General features: G+C 37.8%; 1 protein-coding gene across 3 annotated transcripts in view; it reads left to right on the plus strand.

The window, feature by feature from the left end:
• RUG1 (Regulator of chromosome condensation (RCC1) family protein) overlaps positions 1–23,491 on the plus strand; it is a 509,474-nt gene that overhangs the window by 294,909 nt on the left and 191,074 nt on the right. For all 3 annotated transcript variants that reach the window (XM_089373312.1, XM_089373313.1, XM_089373314.1), the window contains exons 7-10: positions 7,368–7,410; positions 7,564–7,609; positions 7,698–7,744; positions 8,000–8,102. In XM_089373312.1, coding sequence (XP_089229438.1) covers positions 7,368–7,410; positions 7,564–7,609; positions 7,698–7,744; positions 8,000–8,102 — 239 coding nt within the window. The remainder of the gene's footprint in view (positions 1–7,367; positions 7,411–7,563; positions 7,610–7,697; positions 7,745–7,999; positions 8,103–23,491) is intronic.

The raw sequence follows: 23,491 nt of genomic DNA on the forward strand, positions 1-23,491 counted from the left end.
TCTTACCAGAGCAACATACGACCACAGGGTGACTCACCCTCCCTTGGTGGTGCACACTGGAACAAGATGATTCGCTTTCTTGTGGGACAAGATGATTTGCTCTCTTGTGGGACAAGATGATTCACTCTCTTCTATAGCAGGATGATTAGTTCTCCTGTGAGGCCTGGATTGATGTGTTCACCATGGCGACTGTAGCAGGATTGATGTGATTCTCTTGTGAGGCCTGGATTGATGTGTTCTCCATGGCGATTGTAGCAGGATTGATGTGTTCTCCTATGAGCCCTGGATTGATGTGTTCTCCTGTGAGGCCTGGATTGATGTGTTCTCCATGGCGATTGTAGCAGGATTGATGTGTTCTCTTGTGAGGATAGGATTGATTAGTTCTCCTGTTGAGGCATCCTACCCATGCAGTCTAGGACTCATGGGAAGTACCTCTCATCTGATCAATGAGTAGGGAAATGAAGTTAGGGACCATAGTAGTACCAATGGACGCATCGTTGCACCTACCGTACTTCCTACGCTAGGATGACCTCCATTGATCTGGGATCAATGATACTGGTCTGGGACCAGTGGTAGGAGTTGTACCCCCTATGACGCTGACTTCGGGTCGGTTGAGACTGGTTTGGGACTAGTGGTACATACTCTAAGACTGACTTTGTGTCAGTGCAGTACTGGTCTGGGACCAGTAAGAGTGGCACATACTATGACACTGACTTTGGGTCAGTTGAGACTGGTCTGGGACCAGTGGTACACTTTTTGAGACTGCAATACTGGTCTGGGACCAGTGGTAGGAGTGGTACCTACTATGAAGTTGACTTCGGGTCAGTTGAGACTGGTCTGGGACTAGTGGTACCCACTCTGAGACTGACTTCGGGTCAGTGGAGAATGGCATGAGACATTCTCGATCAATTCTTCTTCTTCATAGTCCAGCAGAGCTAGCAGAGCCAGCAGAGCAGAGCAGAGCTAGCAGAGCCAGCAGAGTTGAGCAGAGCCAGCAGAGTTGAGCAGAGTAGAGCTGAACAGAGAGCCAGCAGAGCTGAGCAGAGCAGAGCAGAGCCAGCAGAGCTGAGCAGAGCAGTGCAGGGCACTGATGGCAAAAATAGTACAGCCGGGCATATGGATCAGCGGATGGAGTTTTCCCTAGTTGAGAAGGAGTGTTAAATTGGCAACTAGGGCCAAAATCCATGTGGGTCAGCTTATTTATGGCAACTGATATTTTTATTGGATCCCTCTCATCAAGAGGTGTAGGATTTATACAAAGATCATCCGATTCTGATATGTATTTTTGGAGATGTGAATTTTTTAGATTATGGTTTTATTATCTAGCCGACCAGCTCTTACGTAGGCTCAAGAAGCCCAAACATCATGACTACTCATCATATATGTTTTAGTATAAATATAGAGGACTTGAAGTCATTTTCGTCACACATTCTTGAGGTGATCTCCTCTCCACGTCTTGGGTTTTTTTGGAGAAGGAGAGATACTAAAGAAAGTGATGCCCTAGCTGCTGTACGTTACCCTAGCTGCTGAGATCTGGCCGCAATAAAGGAGGCCTCATACGCAGCCAAAGGAAAGGCCCTTAGAAGACTCTAATATGTTGTGCAAGAAACCCTTATACGCAGGCCCTAATCCACACAGTCAAGGAACGCAGTCATAAAAGGTAGCTGATTGCACACACTGTGATGGTTTCATGTGATATCTTGACACACTATAACCACAGTCAAGAACCACAATCAAAGCTTGAAGCTACAGCCAGATATGCACGCTGTTCATGTGATATCTTGACACGCTGACCGCAGTCAAGAGCCACAGTTAGGAACCCAGTCATAGAACCCGCAGTTATATAAAATACGCAGTCATATATGGTGAAGTTGCAATTGAAAAGAAGCCCTACTGAATTACGCTATAATAAAGGCCATATCCACGCAAGCATATGAGGCATATCCTCGCAGGCAATGAGGATGATCCATGTAGATGTCCAGAAGTCCTATATGCAGGGACACAGGCCTTAATCCACATTGTTAGTAGAGACTCCTTCAACGCAGTCAATGGAATGCTGTTTATGGAGAGTCCTTCAAGTAATATGAAGGGTAACCGCAAATATGAAGGTAGTCACAGTAATATGGAGGTAGCCACTGTAATATGAATGCTATGATGTGTTACAGAATGCTAGATTCTATACACTGTCCAGAATGCATATAATATACGCATATATGAATACACGCTGGGCATATACGCTGATCATTATGGATCATATACGCTGTTCATGGAGGTACAAATACGTTGTTCATTATGAATCATACGCAGCCCTAATATAATGAACAATAGTGATGTATATAAACTTCGGTGGCATAGAGATAAGGACATTGTATTGATGTGTGATCTGGACATATATAACGCAGTCAGGGGCAGCAATGTTGATGGGAGCCACAGTCAAATATAAAGGTGCCAGAACATATACGCTGTCATCTTTGAAGGGCAGCAATGTTGATATAGCAGTCAATGGTATGACTGTAACAATCTTCAGTAGAATTGTGTCAACATATTCATGAGCATGTAGAACATGGACAACATCATGAGATACATGGGCAACATGACGATAATCATGATTGGTACGGCATGGTGTCATATGCAGTGGTGCTGCAAGTGGACCTAGATGCAGCACTACGATAGGTGAAGCCGTCACCTTGGAGAATCAGTTGAAGCAAAATGTCTTCAACTGATCTCATCGTATACGAAATGATCTATGCTAGATCTAGATAAGTCAAAGTGTTGACTTCTGTTGTAAATGTACTATCTTTCTCTCTCTCTCTCTTTCTCCGCTGAACTTTGAAGAACATAAAAGAAGAATTGATCAAGGGTTTCCCCACACATTGTGGGGTTTGTCCCTGGCTAGCGCCACATCTTGTGTCCTCTTGTCTTGGCTTGTCTTTTGCGATTTATATTTATGTTCTATCTGCAGTTTATCTTAATGCTGATGTGATTGCTAATTGTGAAAATTTAAATAAATTGCTCTAGCATAGAACATACCAAAAATTAACAGTAAGGCAAATGAGAGGGGAGACACCCTTTTAAAGGATTGGAGAGGTTGTTTTTGGGGGAATACAACCCCTAATTTCTCTCAAAACCGCTTCAAAAGCACAAAATCACCTTCCATGGGGTCTGCGGCCAACTTGGCAATAAACCAGCTAGTTTATGATGGACCCAACCGGTTTATGGGAAAATTGTCCGGTTCTGTTAGAAACTAGCCGGTTAGACCCCAAAACCATAGCTTGTGAGGATTAAAACTGATTTTCTACCTGTTGGATAGCTCGGTCCAATGAACTGACCGGTTTGACCGGTTTATGGTTCAAACTAGTCGGTTTTGAATACTAGGACGTGGACAACTTTCTATTTTTAGCAGTGCCTAATTTTAGCATACTATATATGGCAGGGTTCTCCTATCTATTTCAAACATTTTCTATATTTTCCTATGTTTTAGTGGGATTGTTATTTTTGGGATGTCTATTTATAGCAAGGTGACATGTGGTAGTATCAGAAGTTGATGTGTGGCAGCTTCCAGAATGGACAAGTGACGAGATTTGGACCCACAGATGAGTCATTAGTGATGTGGCAAAGCGCATGGGCCAATTTGAAGGCTTCTAGGGTTGTCAAAGCAGTTAAGAAGGCTGCTTGCATGGATGGAGGTGTGATGTGGCACTGGCGGTAGTTTATTTTTTATTTCCTTCGGTTTATCTACTCTATCCTAATGTGCATTGGGTTTTTCCTTTTTGGTTCGCATGCATCTAACCATTTTTATCTCTTACAACTCACATTTTTCCTTCTCAGTCCACTCTCACCTCAATTAACAAAAGCACAAAAACACATCTTTATTTATCCTCATGTGCACATGCCTTATTTTTAGCCCTACTTCACTCCAGTTATATTCCTCTCTACTCAAGCGAGTAACTGGTACACTAATGCACGTTGCTAAAGGATATTTTTATCTGAGTTTGAATAGGCTAAAATTACTCCAAGGATATTTTTATCTAGTTCAAGTTTTCGAAAAAGGATATTTTTATCTAATTTGACTTTAATCAAATTACCTCAAGCATATTTTTACCCTGTTTAAATTTGCCAAAATTATACTCACGGATATTTTTATCTCGTGACAACTAAAAGCTACTTTGGTGGAACTCAAGTGTTGGCCACTTACTCAATTTTTCCTCTAGTTCAGTCCCCCAATTGGATGACAAGTTGACTCTACATCACTTCCTAGTGCGCATTGAGCCTCGTTGCATGAGTAATTCAACTGCCTTATTCCCTACTGTGGATTGGAGGAGTTGAAGGGTTATATATACATCTGTGAGCCATTGGTTCTGTGAATTTTCTTCAGCAATAGCAGCAACTTAGACTCTCTTTTTCTCATCTCCATTTGCTTTCTCTCTTCTAGCTTCTACTCTATTGTGTTTGAATATCATTGTCATCAGCTCTGTAACAGTCATCTTGGCGCAGCCAGCCTCCTGGCCTTTTCAGAATTAAAGCTTGGTTTTGATCTATTCTGTCTCTCTAGGTTGATTGATGTCTTAATGTTTATTTTATGCAATATTGTAAAAGTTTCTGAGCAATTTTCATTGGTTTAAATTTGCCATTTAATGTGCTTTCTGTCTATTTTATCTTGCATTTAAAACCTTACGCTAGAGATGATTTGAACATTTAAAACACAGAGAATTTACAAACTCATTTGGCCATTAACTGGCTGGTCAAACAATCATTGCATGCTGTTTTTTCCAAGTTATTTTGCAGAATTTTTAGGTGGAAACGGTACATGCAATACTAGGGACACCTCCCTATGGTTGGCACACACCAGCCCTAATGGAGGGGGAAGTTTGCACATAAAACTTGGGGCAAATTTTTCCTATATGTTGCATTGAAATTTTCTTTATCCCATATACATCATATAATCTAATCTTCGAAGGTGTAAAAATCTGCGCTTAACAGGTTTCAAGCATAGTTATCAGAACCGGACCAGGAACCGGTCAGAACTGTACAGAAACCGGCAAAAACCTGAACCAAAAAACTGGTCAACCAAAAACGCATAAAATATTCAAATTTTAAAGAAAAACATATATATTCATGTGCATCCATACGAATCCAAACCATTTATATGCAAATAAGCAAAAGTTCCCTTTTATATATCATGTGAGGGTGCACATAACCAAAATAGCACTGAGTGCAATCCATCTTAAATCGAAAATACATCAGCAAACAAGCTCCACATGGCCTCTAGCATCAAAAAAGCATTATGCTACAACAAATACCTACATATCATCAAAATCATTGCCTATATTGGGATCTTCGTCATCAATATCACCCTCTAAGCATTAAAATAAGATAGAAAAACCATAGGATGTCAAGTCAAGATTTTGTTTGAGTGATGGGTATTTTTTTTAGTAGGTTCATGATAGAGGAGTTTAACAACCAATGCCACTAACATCAAGGTACATAGAGGGCTTGGTGCTCTTGATTAAATACTAGTTCCATACCCTCATACAAGAGAAAATCCAATGTAGAGTTGGAATTCCCCCAATCCTGAAATCTTGGAAAACTGTGAAGTCCGCTTGATTTTGAGTGAGATCTAAAATTCTACTTTCTCCATTTGAAATCCAATGAGGTCAAAACCACTCTCAAACATCCTGAGTCATCCTCAGTCATGAAATGCATAGCAATAGTAGGGCCATATGCTTGAATATTAGGCACCTATTATGGCCTAGTGCTTAGCTAAAACAAACATTAAAAGAAAAGAAGCAAAACAGGCCCCACTTGTTGCGTTATATGTGGCTTTACTGTACCGAACCGGACAAAAATGTTTCAAATCAACGGTTTGAACCGGTTTTTGCCTCAAAATGGTTGGACCGGTCTGAACCGGCCGGTTCGGTTCGGTCCTTATAACACTGGTCTCAAGGAGGTTTCGTGCTCAGCATATTTCAACTATTCCCCCCCCTCCATCATTTTGAGCACCTAAAGATCCATCCACAGGTTCTTGTTGATGGCCTCCAGTGTTAGTATAGTTGCAGCAAACAATCAATTCCTTCTTTGAACCACACATCCCATTTCCCTTAATGCAGGGTACCTTTTGGAGTAGATTATTGGATAATGTATCAGTTCCTTCTCCATGATTAATGAATTTGTTGGGATGCTGTTTTCTTCTTTCTCCCCTCTTTTTGCTTCTTAGCTTTGATGAACCTTGAGATGCTCCCTTGTCCCCCTTTTTTACTCAGGGACAAGAAGTTTTTTTTTTTCTTTTTTTTTGGATAGCATATCATGTTTAACATGGGCATTGTATCTGTATTATTTCTAGTTACATGGTTCCTCATTTGTTAAGTTCTCCAGTTATAATCCACTCTATTAAGAGGAACAAGTTCACCTTTAAGAGTGTGGTAAAACTTGTTTCTGTTCACATAGAACAGCCTTTGCCTATGGTGGCTTGCAGCAGGGTGGGATGCAGACCCTTAGGATGCTTCACAGATCGATGAAGGGGGTAGTTTACATCCACAATCATTCTTCCTCAATGTGTCATTAGATGATGTTGATTGGAAGGTGGCAACAAAGATGATGCATCAGAACCCACTGAGAATCAAGCATTTTGTGATAACCTTGAAAAAAAGGGCTTTATCTATAAATTTAATATATATGCCTGTATTACTGTATCAGCTTTTAGGCTATCTTGTATTCATATTGTGCATTATTTTATGTTAGACTTTCTACTTGCTCAGTTTTGTTTTATCTATAGATCAATATTTTACTATTTTCTTTTACAAAATCATGAATGGTTATGGTATATGTTTCATAGGATTGATTATGTTTATAACTTTGTGTATATAACAGTTTCGTTGTTTTCATGCTTTACATATTTCGTTCTCTATCAGACTATGGACTATTATTATCGTTATATATTATTTTCTATTATTTTTTGTTGCCCACATCTTGCTACCGTTAGTAAATTAGGGGGTTTAGTGGCGGTCACTTCCAAATATCCCTGAACCTCGACTCCACCTATCCCCATCCAGAAAACTCAGTGCAACATAGTTCAGTTGAAGTATCTTTAACCGAGAACCATCATGGCTAACTCAGCTTAATAAATAAAATATTTTGATTAATAAATATTAATATTAGTATGTTTTACAAGGTTGCTAATGTGTGATATTAGCTGGTAATGAAATACCTAATCAGATTTTGTTATTTGTGGATGTTAGTCTAGCGGCCAGCATTAGGTCTTTGGGTCTGGTGGCTGTGGATAGAAGGTCAGTTCTACTGTTACCCCTGTTCATTGTTTGGAAGCAAAGAGTACGTAGCTAATGTCTTTTTTTGTTTTTCATTCTTTGCAGTGAGCACACTCCAAAACTGATTAAATATCTGGAGGGAATTAAGGTTATATTTATTCCCTTCTGCTGATCAAAATATTCCCATTTTTCTGCAGTAACCTGTGAAAGTTTGGACATATAATAAGTAATAAGCTTACTGATATACTGCAAATAGGAATAAATTGTCAGCTGTAAGGTTTTTTTTTTTTAATGTTTGCAGGTTTGCAAGATTGCTGCTGGATTATTGCATTCCGCTTGTATTGATGGTAAACTTGTTCACTACTGTTTATCTTAGTAATTGTGGAGTGTATCTGTATTTCATTCTTGTGTACTGATCTTAGTTTTGTCTTGCAGAAAATGGCACACTTTTCACATTTGGGCAAGGAAGAATGTACCAATTGGTTTGTGTTTATTTTTATCTTCATTAATGTCTATACACTTACTAGTGTGACCATTTTGAGTCTTTTATAATTACTAACAAAACAGATAGTCTCTAAATTAATCAATTTTCTTTTGAAGTAAACTGAATGCTTTCTTATATGCATCGTTCTTATTTCATGTGTACTAAAAAAATTAAGTGGAATCAGTTTATCTCAAAATGACATTTTTCGTATTAGCTAAATAAACTGTTTTCATAGTTTTATCTCTTATTTCAGGGGTTGGGGCATATGAAAGACTCTTCTGTACCATCTATCGTGAAAGATCTGCCTTTCGTGCAGGAGGTTGCATGTGGAGGTTATCATACATGTGCTATATCAAGTACTCATCATTCCTTTCTCTTGGAGCATGGAATTATCTGAGTTAAATGCATATGGTTGTAAAATGCTTTTACAAATAGCCTTCAATATAGAATCTAGACGAAACAGTCCTTACTATTATTACTTTGAGTCAACATTTCTTCTAGGCTTGTATTACATAGCCCATGCTAAATGCACAAAGTAGATACATAATATTTGGTTATTCATCACAATAGAATCAACTAAATGTCAACACAAAGGTCCAAAGAAAAATTCAAATTAAATGATGTTAGTGCTAAACGTCAATGTTGTGAAGCTTTATTGAAGTGCTATTATTTCTGGAGATGTAGGTGGCATTCTGACTTGATTTTTCTCTATAACTAGTGGCCATATATTGCTTTGCATATTTTCAGCTATTCCTATAAAAAAGCACGGGGTAGGCTTATAAATTGATCACTTGGTCTGCACTTGTCTATGCTTATGGCCTTTCCAATAAGGCTCTCAAGATTTTCCTAGAAAACTCAATTTAGCCATCAAAATAGAGCGAGAAAATAATAATAAAATTCAGACAAATAGAGATATCTACTATTACGTTCAAAATCTAAATTATTATTTAAACCTCAGCGGCTGAGCAACCTACCTGTACTCAAATCACTCTTCAGAAGCTATCATCAACGGCTTTAAAAGAAATTATGCATGAAAATAAAACATCTTACGGTATTTCCATGAAGAGTAACACCAGCAGAGATTAACCCAAAGTCTTTCTTTATTATCCAGAAAAAGATTACATAAGAGCTTTTTGCTTAACACGACTTAGAGGTCGGATGTCTCAACTGACAAATGACTTCCTATTTAAAGATAAATCCTCCAACTGCTAGTTTGAGTGATCCTCGCCAAAGCAATCTCGATCGTTGATGAAGATTAATATTTTTTTAATCTCATTCGTCGAAATATTAAATATTTGGGGAAATTCGAATTTTTCAATTAAATGCATTTTAATTAACTCAAAAATTAAAATTTTGAGTTAATTTCCCAAAAAAATTGACTTTGACATAACTCCAAGGATCAAAGGTTTAAAATTTATCAAAATAATTAATTTACCTTAGTCCCGGGATATTTTAAAATTTATTTTTTGAGAACCGACGAATTTTGCCTTTGGATAATTTAAATTTAAATAGGACTTAAAATTAATTAAATTTATGGCTTAGGATTTTAATTAATTTTTGGCCAAAAAATTTAATTAATTAGTCTATGAGGGGATAAATTATTTTTCCAACCCTCAAGACACTTTACATCATGATTTTCATATTTTTTACATCATAAGGGGGAAAACCCATTTGTAATAGACTATCACAAACTACCCATTTCTGCAACACAAATATAATCCAACAGACCAAACAATTTGTAATAAAATAACCTAACAAAATAGTTAGGATTATTCCCAAATTACTTTTACATAGACTCGATCTAGAACACTAGGACTCGCCTAAGATCTTAATGACAAATTTCATTCTAGCTTTGGGGTAAGACTAGAGGAAAACTCTGCCAACCATCCGAAAATGAATCGGTGAGACAAAAAACTTCCTGGAATGGAGATCTTCACTAGAAAAGTAGGTTTATCTAGGTTGTTACATACATGACACAGGCCTGCTGAGATTACTTACATTATACACAGGCAGAATGGGTTTACATAACATATTGGAAGTCAGGTTGATGATGCCAGTTGTATGGCACGAACACATCGATCTGGCGCTATCCCTTTTATGAAAAACGGGGTGTACTGCTATGGGTCGTTGACATGTAGTGGTCAACATCTAGCTCTACTTAGGGACACCTTGCTGCACCGAAGGAATGTGAGAATCTAGAATCTGCATCCACGCAACACACAACATAAGTAGCGTCCATCGGAAAATCATCATATAAGATTACGTACATGAAAAAGATAAACTCTTCATTTATTAACTATCCTAATAACATAAAAAACACAAATCTAACTACAAAATGAAATACTGAAATAACAGGATATAAGGTTAGAAATACAATACAAAGATGCCCCATGGCATCAAATGCCTTTAATTTAGTGCATCCTGAGCATTTGTTTGCTTTCAGGCAAATATATTGGATGTTTCTCGGATGTGCCATGTCTAATCTTGCATACAGTAGGACTTTTTCCTATCTGAAAGTCAAGCTGCCTGCGGCCATCAGATGGATCAAACCACTTTCTCATTCTCTTGCTCTTACACTTTTTCTTTGTGGCAGTCTGTGATGTTGATGATGATGTGGTCGGCGCACAACTTCCTTCTTGATCTGAAAAATGCTCATATGGAAAGTTTGGAATGTTCATGACTTCTGTGACCTGCGCTTCTTTATGAACCTGATCTATCAACCATGTAAGCATCAACCTAATTCTTATCAATTTCCATTTTATCTAGGTCACCTTCAATTTACCACTTTTCAATGGAACAAATGACCTCCTCATAATAAGATGGAGATTGTTGCAGCAAACAGGGAGGCTTATGATCTGTTGAAGTTTCCTTGTTTCTTTCGTCTTCTAACCGATGTTGAAATTTTTGTACCTGTATCTTTTCAATTGTTATGGCATCCATCTGGTTAGAGTGTTCAACCTTCATAGCACTGACTTCCTTGGCATGGTTTTCCTCAATGGTCAATAACCTATTCTGAAGACATATCTGACCAACTTCCATGTCCTTTATAATTTTATCATTCTTTGCTTTCATGCCCATGAAGCAGTTTTGCATATAGTTTATCTCTTTCTTATGATTTACTTGCATGGTAGCTAATTGATTATTATAATCGAATCTCATGATAGTCATTTCTTCATCCATAGTTGACAACTTGTTCTGAATGAAACTTATTTCTTCTTGATAACTTGCTTCCATGGTAGTCACTTGTTTTCAATCATTGAATTCCATGATTGTCATCTTTTCCTCTAGGGCTAATAACTTGCTTTGCATAGAATTAATTTCCTTGGCATGATCAACTGTTAATGTTGCTTGATTAAGTTCCATATCTTTAATAAGTTGAGCATGATTAACTTCTGCATTCTTGCTTACTTGAGCCTGATTTAACTGTATGTCTTTAACCATTTGAATTAACTCCTAGAAATCGTTTTCAACTTCTATAGTTTTCTATACTTCAGCTTTCGCTTTGACTTTGTCTTTATCTCCATATCTATCTTCAAAGGCATCAATGAGTGATTTTAGAGAATTAAAAGTGTTTTTAGGGAACTTAACATACTAATCAAAAGCATCTCCAAATAAGGTAAGAATGAAAATCTTCATCTTCACATCTTCATATTTGGAATATGGGAGACACTTGCTTATACAGAGGCTAACATTTTGAAGGTGAGTTTCAACAGTAGAAGCATTATCACCTTGAAAAGGGGGAAATTCATTGATGGCTTCACCAAAAAAATAAGGATAACCATGTGGAGCTCCCAGAATGTCAGTAAAATCACAAGGAACCAACAAGTCAAAATTCATGATGACTTGTTTAACGGAAATGATGGGCCAAATGGATATTAGAGGGAGAGATCCCTTCTCAAGAAAATCAAAACATCTACAAGAAGCGAGCTTCTAACAGTAATTCTTGTAAGCAATAGAAGAAGTGGAGTCGCCACTTGAGCATGAATCTCTCACGAAGTTTCCAAAGGAGAAACCGAAAAGTTAGTGGATTGAGGCAGATGGATATTCAGGGAGGGCTCCTTGTCTGGGATTAAATGAATGAATAAGTGGAGTCGACACCCAAACAAGTAACCAGCCGGAATGTCTAGGTGTAGAAAGTGAAGATGAAAGGATTAGATGAGAGATGACGAGAGTTAGGATGGAGAAACAAAATGACGCCAGAAAAATGAGATGAAATGTCGTAAAGCCAAAGTCCAATAAATAGATCCTTGGTGGCAAAATGCCAAGAAGTGTTGGTTTCGCTGGCTTGAATGAGAGATGAGAAATGAGAAGAATGATGAGGAAATTTCGTTGAAACGCCGAGAATAAAATGTCCCCGACAACGACGCCAAAAAATGTTGTTCCGCTTTACGGACTAATGAATGGCGAAAAAGTTTAGATGATTAGAAAAATGTCATGAGAACTAAGGACAAAAAAAACTATCCCCGACAACGGCGCGAAAAAATGTTGTCACACAAAATGTTTAGGCATTGCGACAACGCTTAGAGTAAGGGATGTCACTCTAATCCTTACTCACTCTGGTTAGACTCTCTCCTAGACAAGTCAAGGGGGGTAGTCCCTAAGGTGAATGAATGAGAATAGCCTGTGAAACACAGGCTTTAGGAGACTTGAAGATGGACAACCTGATGAATTTAGAACAAATCTTGGTCAGCTGAGATGAATAGATTAAACACAAGACACAACCACATGATAGAAATGATTATATACCAGTGCCTTTGTATTCGATTAACCATAGACTGAACAAAGACAAGATATCCCAAGCAATTTATATAAACAGCGAAGCAACGATCATGAACGATCAAATGCGAATGCTTAAAACTTTATCATGCAAGAGATTCTAGATTTAAAATAATTTTCATTAAGAATTTAGATGCAGAATTTTTTTCCAATAGGCAATATAAATTTTTAAAACATTAATCGCACTTGCCAATAGAGAAGTCACTTACTACGAAAGGACACCAAGGAACTTTAGATGAACAATTTAATTATTCTTTAGGAAATTAATTTAAAGTGGTAAAATGAAGAGATTAAGTTTTTAAAAGTGACAAAAGTAAATTAAAAGAGCTAATAAAATTAAATCTTAATGGGCCTGGTGCCACATTAAAATTTTTAATGTGAAAACGCAAATCCTCTTTTAATTTAATTTTTTAGCCATTCTAAAGTCACATTTTTTTAAAGATTTTTTTTAAATGTTTTATTTGATGTTTTTAATTTTTTTAAATGAAATAAAAAATGAAAATCAAAACACAAAGTCATAAAATTGAAAAAAAACAACCCAAAACCCAATATACAAAACTAAATAAAACCCCAAAAATCCAAGTAAGAAAACCAAAAACATTATAGATCTATGCACAAAAATGGTAGATCTATCAAATTTGAAGAGTATGAGTCCTACTGTGCTTCCAAATCTGATAATCTAAGGCTCTCAACAGCCAGCTATTAATTATGACGCACAAAAAATTAATTTTTTAAATTTTAAAGGAGGTGTTAATTCGAAACCCTTCGTGCATCACCAACAAAAAATCTTATGATAAGCCCGAAGTTAATTTAGCTGGGCTCTTCAGAAAACATGGATCGGGAGTTGGTTGGTCTAACTGAAAACTTCCCCTAATGCCCGAGGATCTAAAAAATCAATTCTTGCAAAATTCAATCCAATCATCAAAATAGAGTGAGAAAATAATAATAAAATTCAGACAAATAGAGCTACTTGCTATTACGTTCAAAATTTAAATTATTATTTAAACCCCAACGACTGAGCAAGCTACCTGTACTCAAATCGCTCTTCAAAAACTATCATCAATAGCTTTAAAAGAAATTATGCATGAAAATAAAACATCTTACAGTATTTCCATGAAGAGTAACACCAGTAGAAATTAACCCCAAAGTCTTTCTTTATTATCCAGAAAAAGATTACATAAGAGCTTTTTGCTTAGCACACGACTCAAAGGTCGGATGTATCAACTGACAAATGACTTCATATATAAAGATAAATCCTTCAACGGCTAGTTTGAGTGATCTTCATCAAAGCAATCTTGATTGTTGATGAAGATTATTTTTTTGTTTTAATCTCATCTGTCGAAATATTAAATATTTGGGGAAATTCAAAATTTTCAATTAAATACATATTAATTAACTCAAAAATTAAAATTTTGAGTTAATTTCCCCAAAACTTTGACTTTGACTTAACCCCAGGGATCAAAGGTTTAAAATTTATCAAAATAATTAATTTACCTTAGTCCCGGGACCTTTTAAAATTTAATTTTTTAAGGACTGACGAATTTTGCGTCTGGAGAATTTAAATTTATCTAGGACCTAGAACTAATTAAATTTAATTACTTTTTTGCTAGAAAATTTAATTAATTAACCTATAAGGGGATAAATTATTTTTCCAACCTTCAAGACACTTTACATCATGATTTTCATATTTTTTACATCATAAGGGGGAAAACCCATTTGTAATAGTCCTTCACAGACTACCCATTTCCACGGCACAAATATAATCCAACAGACTAAGCAATTTGTAATAAAATAACCTAACCAAATAGTTAAGATTATTTCCAAATTACTTTTACATAGATTCGATCTAGAACACTAGGACTTGCCGAGATCCTAGTGACAAAATTCATTCCAGCTTTGGGGTAAAACTGGAGGAAAACTCTGTCGACCATCCGAGAATGGATTGGTGAGACAAAAAACCTCCCAGAATGGAGATTGTCACTAGAAAAGTAAATTTACCTAGGTCATTACACACATGACACAGGTCTGCTGAGATTATTTACATTATACACATGCATAGTGGGTTTACATAACATATTGGAAGTTAGGCTTGTTGACTCTGCTGCCGACACTCACCTACAAGTCAGTGAGAAAAGCCTTCAACCCCACAAGGTGTGGTTGGTGGCAGGGAACTCAGAGAAGGGGCTGTCACACTAATCCCGACTCTCTCCATTTGAGTTATCTCTTAGGTTAGCTAAGGGGGTGGTCACTAATAAAAAGTTAATTTAAAATGATGTGAGTTTCTAGGAGAATTGTTAGAGTTAAATAGATTATCTCTTTAAGATTTATAAGCAAAAAATTGATAATAACAATAACCATCATAAGATGAGCATGAAATACATAAACAACTAGTGCCTTCCAAGTATTTGCTCTTTAAGAAATGAAATTGTATTTTGCTTAAAATGAAGTGAAATGCTTTTAAATGGAAAGCCAAAATAAACTTGAAAAGTGAAACACTAAATTGTTCACACAAGATATTATAAATGCTTTCAAGATGAATAAGCCTACAAATCAAAGTATGGAAACTATCTTGCTCAAAAAGATACAAAAATAACTCAAATGTTAGACCAAGATGACAACAAAGTATGTTACAAAAATAATCTACATGAGGCTAGACCAAAGAGTATGAGTAAGCTCTCTTCTTTGACTAGCCATGACTTAGCTCTTTGAAATAGCTAGATATTGATAAATGAAGTACAATACGTAAAAAATAAAATTTTCTAAGTTTGATATTTTGATGCAAGAAATAAAAGTTTTAAGAAACTTGTAAAAATCCATGCAAGACACAAATAAGATATACATGAGACTTTGGAATTCAAAACATACTGGTTCTCCTTGAATATTTTTCAAGAATGAGTTGATTCCTCTGAAAATTTCCCCTCACACTTGAAAAGCTTGACCAAATAATGATTCATCTACAAAACTTCACTACAAATCATTAAATCGACATGAAATTAAATAAGTGCAGTTGAAAGAATTCTTAGAGATACATCTATTATCCACTAGAAGTTTTAATTTCCTAAAGCAAATAATTAATTCTTATGCTAATATGAGATAGCTGCATACTAACATAACTTGAAACAAGCATGAAATAAATAATGACATGAGGAAATAAATAGAAGCATAACAACAAGTCAAGAATTTACCACACATGCAAGGAGAAGAACATCATCACGCTTTACCCCAAAGACTGTTTAATTATATTGCAAGTAGTGAATACAATCCCACAGAGTCTCTTCAAGCACAATAGCTCATATTACATGATACAAATGAGAGCCCATGACTATTATATAGACAGTTCGGAGCAAATCGCAATGAAGAATGACAATGACAAATGGCATTGGAGCCAATCCCAATGTATAAGTGATTAAACAAGTGGCATGAGATGACAATCCCAAAGAGAAATTCAAATTTGTTGAATGAAGCTCCAATGCCAAGTGTAAAAATCGAATTCTAGCAAGTGGACATCAGTTTCTTCTTCCTTATGTGCCAAATTCAAATTTTATTATAGAATGGCTAGTGTATATGGGTGGTAACCCATGTGGGGACAATTTCCCACAAGAATCTCCACCAAATATTCTCTCAAATTCTCCCAAATGTGCTTTAACTTCACAAATTCGAATTTCCAAATAAGCAGCTTTCTCCTTTAATGTCAGGAATTCGATTTTATTTGATCACATGTCCTTTCCTTGATTTTAGGGGTTCACATCACCTTGGGACTTCACTTTAACTGCTCCATAATTTTCCACCTCATTTCCACAACATTTAGCAAGTGTGGATATTTATTTTCCTCCATTTATTTAATTGTTGGCTTAATTAATTGTCAGATTTCCCACTAAACTTAGGAAAAGTAGGTTTTGAGGGTTCAAAACACATTTTTAACACCTCAAAGTGTGTCATCGTAGAAAGTTGAGGATGAGAGGTGTAATTTTGATTACTCATACCCCATACAACTTCTCTAGACTACATTTATTACAATTTTATTTGCAATTTTGACCTACGGGAAATCTAAAAAAATAAAAAATGACTACATAGACTTAACTAAATTCCACGAATTTTTTTGTGTGATCTAGTATGGTAATATACATCGATTCTAGACACTAAGCTATGTCAGGGGCTCAACCTTCAAACTGTCACCCCGGCTTTGGGGTCAAATGTGAGTGAAAAAACTCAGAAAATTATCTGCCTCTAAAAAAGAAGGGATAATTAACCAGATAAAAAAACACTCCAAGGTGTTCTCTTAAGCTGATCGAGTCCCAACATCCTAGGCCTGTTACAGACTCAAAACTCATCATTACTAGTATCACTTATTTCAATACCTCGTAGGGTGTGGAATCTAGGTACAAGAAAGATGATGAGAAAATAGAAGTAGTGTTAAAAAACTTTGTTGACTAATGATATTTGATGGTAATTGTGTCATTTGGATCATCCTTGGGCATGGAGTTTTCACATAATCATCAGGTGCCACTCTAGTGGTCAACAAGGCTGATGATGATAGTTGTACGACATGAACACATCGATCATACGCTATCCATTTTGCGAAAAAAGCCGTGTACTGTTATGGGTCGTTGACACGTAGTGGTCAACAGGGTGTTTCATGAGCAATTATCTTGATCTCAATAACATTTTGGCCCCTTTTATCCCGTTCCATTGGGCATCTCCTCTTTTAGTGAAGATTGTCATTTGTGCATTGATTTAAGTACTTCATTGTTCAATATTATTTGTCTCTAAGTGCTTCAAATATTTTAACAATCTCACTAAAAGTAATCTCTTGTCCTGCAGTTGCATATTAGGATTAACCCTACATTTGATTAATTTACCTCCAAGCATAAGCTTGGTTGAAAGACTTTTACAACCACTTCTCTCGTCTAGCTTGCGAAGTCTAAACCCTCTTTAGTGGTTAACACAGTGACCTTGCAGTCGTCAGAGCCACAGTCTCTGCGGTGCGTGAGGTATTAGGTGGTTAGAACTCAACTCGAGGGATTGTTAATCAAGCCATAGCTTGCTTCCCCTTGATTTCTCTCTCACAACCTACTTTAGAGGCTAGCCTCAAAACAATTGAGGGAAATGATTCATTTAGTTAGGCATATAATCTAAAATAAACCAAGGCCTTGCATTTCACTTAGATTTTAGGTGTTGCATCTCATTTATGATAGTGAAGTATCTTAAGGAAGCAATTGTTTATCTGGTTACTTGGTAAATAATTCATATTAAGCAATTATTTGACTCCATTAGGGTACTTGCCTCTCGAGATAATTTAATCTAATCCTTAAACTTGCTAAATTAACCAAGTTACTAGGCCATTTAGTTGTGTCTCCCAGACTTGTCGGTTGCTGACGGGCCTTTCCATCTTCACATTTCATAGGGACTACCCCCCATAGTTTGCTATAGGGAGACAACTAAAACGGAGAGGTTAGGGATCAAAGTGGCAACCCTCGACCTGATCGTTGTCGCATCTTGCTCGTACAATTTGAGCAACAACATGACGTATCTGGTGCATTGGATGGTCCTGTCCCCAAGTACTGGAACAGAGAAACCCTCTAAAGTCTCCGTGCATATCCCACTCTGTTCCACCATCTAGGCATCGACAAAGTTATGGGAAGCCCCATTGTCCACTACACTGATATACATTGTCCCTGCACTGTGCCCCTAATCCTTAGCGTTAAGTACTTCGACACTCCCTACAGTGAAGCTATGACCCCTCTTGTAGGCAAGAGAGGTCCCCCTCTAGGTGGTGGTGGTGGTGTTGCTCCTCCCCTTGTACCCCATATCTCACTATCTCCTACATCGACCTCCTGCTCAACATCATCCTTCGGCTCGCTATCTGAAAACACCTCGATGTAATGGGCCTTGCCCTTGGTGCATTTGTGACCTGGCGCCCATGACTCCTGGCATGTGAAACATAGTTTCCAACTTCTAAGGGCCCTCCAGGTCTCATCATCTAATTGCTCATGCTCTGTTACCTCCCTCTGTGGCTGGGGTCTGGGATCTCTACCTCTAAGAGAAAATACTCTTTGCGAGTAAGGGTGCTTGAGGTTTGGGGATTGCACCTCACAAGTCTCTCACTCTGCTCACTGCTTCCTGTAAGGAGGTGGGTCTATTCGACCTCAGAAGCCCTCACAAAGGCTCTGCCAAGCTCTCCATGAACATGAAGACCCTCTTGTACTCCAATAGGTTTGGTACCTTAACAGAAAATCTCAAGAACTTCGCTATGTGTTGCTCATAGCTACCTGTCTGCTTGAGATGTGTCAACTCCTAGAAATGTGACTCAGGGTCCCTCTACTCAAAGCGCTCCAACTGTGAAAACTCTATTACTACAGCGACTGAATTATTTTTCCTACTTATTCTTCAATAAGTTATTTACGAAATCGCTTCAGTAAATATTAAAATAAACTCTACTGCAGATATCACACCATAGAACATAAACAAATACATGTACAAAAACCAAACACATCAACACAATTATTTTTGGACAAATGTCCCCGGGGAAACCCATTGTGGGAAAAACCGGTGCAATAGAGGAGGATTTTATTAATCAACTATTTTTAAGTACAATTGGGTGCCAAACTGGCTTACCCAACAAAGATAAATTTTCTAGCACCTCCCCCAGACTCAGCGTCAGACTTGCTGGCCTTTGCGCAGCTCCCAAACCGTCTGCGTCAACTCCTGCCTCTCTACGTCAACACTGGGCTTCTCTGCGTCACCCAGGCAGGCACTCCAATGACTGCACAGTCCTCCTGCCTCTGCGTCTGCGTTGAGAGGCTCTACGTCTGCTTCTATGATCTCTGCGCTGATCTTCTGGTATTGTTCCTGCCTCTATGTTTCGAAATTCGTACTCGCTACCTCTTGCTGCAATCCAGACCTCTAGTTCGAATTTCTCAGCAAACCCGCTCCAGAAATCGAACTGATTGGTCTCCCTCAGTATATCTCCAATTGACCCTCAAGCCTTCTCTTATACTTTTCCTGTTGATGAATCAACAAACAAGATTAAGTCCCTAATCAACGGCTAAGATTAAAATAGACTTGATCTTCGTCTCTTAGAAGCTTCTCATCCTTATCTTTATTAATACCCATTAATATTTTTATTTTCCTAAGTTTAAACTTAGAACCTCATTAAAAATATTAATTATTTTAATAACTTTTTATCTGGATGGAATTTTCCAAAACAATTTCTGGGTCTTGGAGATCTCATGCTCTTTAGCCTCTCCACCAATTTTCACGACTAGAGCACATCTGATGCTACCCCAAGTCAACACTCTCTCTCAGCAAGGAATGTACTCTAGTAATACTCCACACTAAGCATCACTCAGATTATACAACACCAGTACCTGTGTTGATGCTAGGCCTCCCTGTCCAACATCCTTTGCACTATTGCATCATGTACTACTGCCCATGGCTCTATCATTGTCACTGCTAAATCTGTATTGCATCTCCTTCTGCATCCATGTTGCTGTTGGTCCTTCTTCCTAACACTGCATCTGCACTATAACTCCCTTTGCATTCGTGTTGTTGCTGGTCCTTCTTCCCAACACTACATTTGCACTGCAATATCATACGCATTCTTGCTACTGAAATGGATTCTTTATCATCCGCATCTTCTCCCAAATAATCAAACTTGGTTCTTCCAAGGGCCTTGGTAAGGATGTCTGCCACCTGTTCTCCTATAGGAGTGTAGCTCATCTGTACAACTCTTCGTTGGACACAGTCTCTGACAAAGTGACATCGAATATCAATGTGCTTTGACTGATCGTGAAATATTGGATTCTCAGAGAGCTTGATGCAACTCTGATTATCACACATGATCCTTGTCGCCTCCATATTTCTTCTGAATAGGTTCACAAGCAGTTTTCTAAGCCATATGGCTTCGCACGAAGCTGTGCTTGCAACCATATATTCTGCTTCAGCTGAGCTCATAGCTATGAATTTTTGTTTCCTACTGCACCAGGAGGTCATCCCTGATCCAATGTTGAAATAGTATCTAGAGGTACTTTTCCGATCCACTGAACTTCCAACCCAATTTGCATCAGTAAATCCACTCAATTTGATATCCTTACTGGTGAGCTCTAATATTGCAGCAATGATGCTGCAACCCCTGGGACTCCCTACTTTACTTTTATCAACCCGGTAGTTCGTAACAAACTTGGAAGCGACGGTGCTATATGCACAAGTACTAGCTCTTACTGCAGGCTGTCACTTGATCAGCTGGCAAAAGTTCACTAGGAGCTCAAGCCAACTTCTATGAGTTCTCAGAAGAAGATTTTAACTGTGATGGATGAAAACTAACTCAAAAGAGGCTAGTCTACTTGCAGAAAGAAGATGAAAGATGAAAGGAAACACAAACCCTAGCAAACCCTAGTTTTACCCACTAACCCTACTTTTGCAAGAAAAGAGATGGAAACTACTGAAATGGATGCCATTGACTATTGAAAAGGTGAAATGCATGTATTCAAGCTACTTCTGAAGGAAAATATGGAAAAATCATCTTTTTGTACTTTTGAGCAATTTTATGCAGAATTATTATGCTTGTGTTTTAACTATTTGTGACTGTGCAGAGGTTTGGTGGCGAAAGGAGATGGAGTTGGCTTTTGCAGGAGGTTGGGAAGGTGTGGAGAGGACCTAAGGAGTCCCTAGTACCCTTCTAGAGATTTCCACTGCGATCAGACTTCGAAAAATCACTCACATGAACTTCTACAGGAGGTTGCAGGGGATCTACAGGAAGTTCTACAGGAGGTTCTACAGGAAGAGGCCGAAAGTGGTTTTTGGAGGTTTGAAAGTGGAAATGGTGGGAAAAGGGAAATGAAGGCTAGATAGAGATGTTAAGGGGTCTAGGACCTTGTAAATGAAGATCAGGAGTGAAGGAGATGGTTGGATTTGTTCAAAGGTCAAGGAAGCAATTTTGCATAAGAACGTAGAAATTAGGGCAGTTTGGGAAAGTATGGCGAATGAGTGAAGGAAATCTTGAGAGATGGACTGGAGCAGGTTGTGTGATGGAAGAATGATAAGCTGGAGTGTCTTACAGGTGAGTTGCACACTTCTTTTCAAAACTGACCCAAGCAAGAACTAAGAAAACAGAGTTTTACCTATTTTTGACCTAATTCTGACCTAAAAACCAGAAAAGTGCTGAACAGAACTTTATGGACAGGAAGTTATGCAAGAAAGCTATGGAAACTGAACAAGAACAGATCTAAGCATGTAAACACAATTGATATCAACTTCTCCAACTCGAAATCTAACACTAGCAATTGCATTGGAAAGAAAAGACAATGTTTTGGTGGCAGCAAGAGTGCCTTGGTCTCAATTCATAGTCCCAAGGAGGGGGAAAGGAGATCAAGGCTTGCTTGGTAGCCTTTTTGTGGATCTTTTTCTGTTATCAAACTATCTAATCAACCTGAAGCAAGAACAACTATTCTAATCATAAAAAACAACCTAAGTAACAAATCAAGATTTAACTTAAATAACAGAAATTATTTCATGAATGCATGAAAAAACATATAAATACACAAAGGAGGTGTTGGGCACTTGAGTTGGGCCCAACCCCAAGAGCTACAGCCCCCTATGAAAGATCATTGTTGGTTCAAAGCTGGATTCATCTTCATTGATAAAAAAAAAAAATAGTTACATCACAAAACTGTCTACAAAAAGAGCTCGAAAATGAGCTGAGTACAAGGCTGCACTAAAGTGCGAAAATAGACTATCAAATGGCTAAAATCTAACTAAAAAAACTGAGGCCCTAAGCTTTCTTATTTATACAAATGGGGACTCCCAACAATCCTCCTAAAATCAAGGAACTCAGCTTTCTAGAACTGAAGATAAACAACAGTCCTACTTGACTTGCTCGGCTGCCCTTTGAAATTATCAATGTGGGCCTTTGTACTCCGAGTTTCTGATGGAGAATTCGAGGCAAGGGCTCATAAATGAAGGGGACACCCTCCTACAAATCCTCTCCCTTGTTCTTCCTCAAATTTGGCTGCCAAATGCTCTTTAAACCTTTGATTTTGTCTCAAAATTGACCAAAAATCTGCATAAATCACACATTAGACTTCTTGGCGTAATGACTAACCCAGTTCACTCTGTTACCATAAATATAATAAAAAACACGCAATAAACTAATGAGAATGGTGGATTAAGTCAAATTAGGAGGCTAAATGAACCCATATAATTACCAATTTCTGGGGCTCATCGCTTACTCTTGGTGTACAAGAGTCCATAATTGACTATTCCCTGTATATATCTGAGAACATGTTTGGCTGTTGCCCAGTGCGCCCTCTTTGGTTCCACCATGAACTGACCGAGGGTGTTGAAAGCGTAACAAATGTCTGCCCTGGTATTGACTAGATACATCAGGGACTCTATGAGATGCTTGCATAAGGTGGGATCAACAAACTTGTCTTCTGATGCATCAATTTTCTTCTAATTTGTGATCATTGGAGTAGCCATGGGTCTACAATCCTGCATCCTGAATCTTTTCAGAATTTTTGTAGCATATCTCCCTTGTCTAAGGAAGATCTCCCCCTTTTGCTGCCAAACTTCCAACCCTAGGAAATAATGCATCTGTCCCAAATCCTTCATGTCAAATTCTGTGGTTTCATTCTTCTTGTAGTCCCCGATGAGCTTAGATGATCTTGTCAGGAAGAGATCATCCACATATAATACTAGGATTAGAGGCTCATTCTCTACAACCAGATAATAGATATTTGGACCTGCGTCACTCTTGACAAACCCCATCTTCTGCAAGTAGCCATCAATTCGACCATACCATGCTCTAGGTGCCTGTTTTAGCCCATACAAGGCTTTCTTCAATCTGCATACATGAGACTTCTTCTCATGTGTCTCAAAGCCTTTTGGTTGTTCAATGTATACCTCCTCTTCTATCACCCCATTTAGGAATGTTGTTTTGACATCCATCTGATGAATCTCCCATCCCATATGT

Source organism: Pinus tabuliformis, chromosome 8 (genome assembly GCF_031772625.1).
Source record: "Pinus tabuliformis cultivar Carrire ecotype Pingquan chromosome 8, CPIR1, whole genome shotgun sequence".
Taxonomy (NCBI): domain Eukaryota; kingdom Viridiplantae; phylum Streptophyta; class Pinopsida; order Pinales; family Pinaceae; genus Pinus; species Pinus tabuliformis.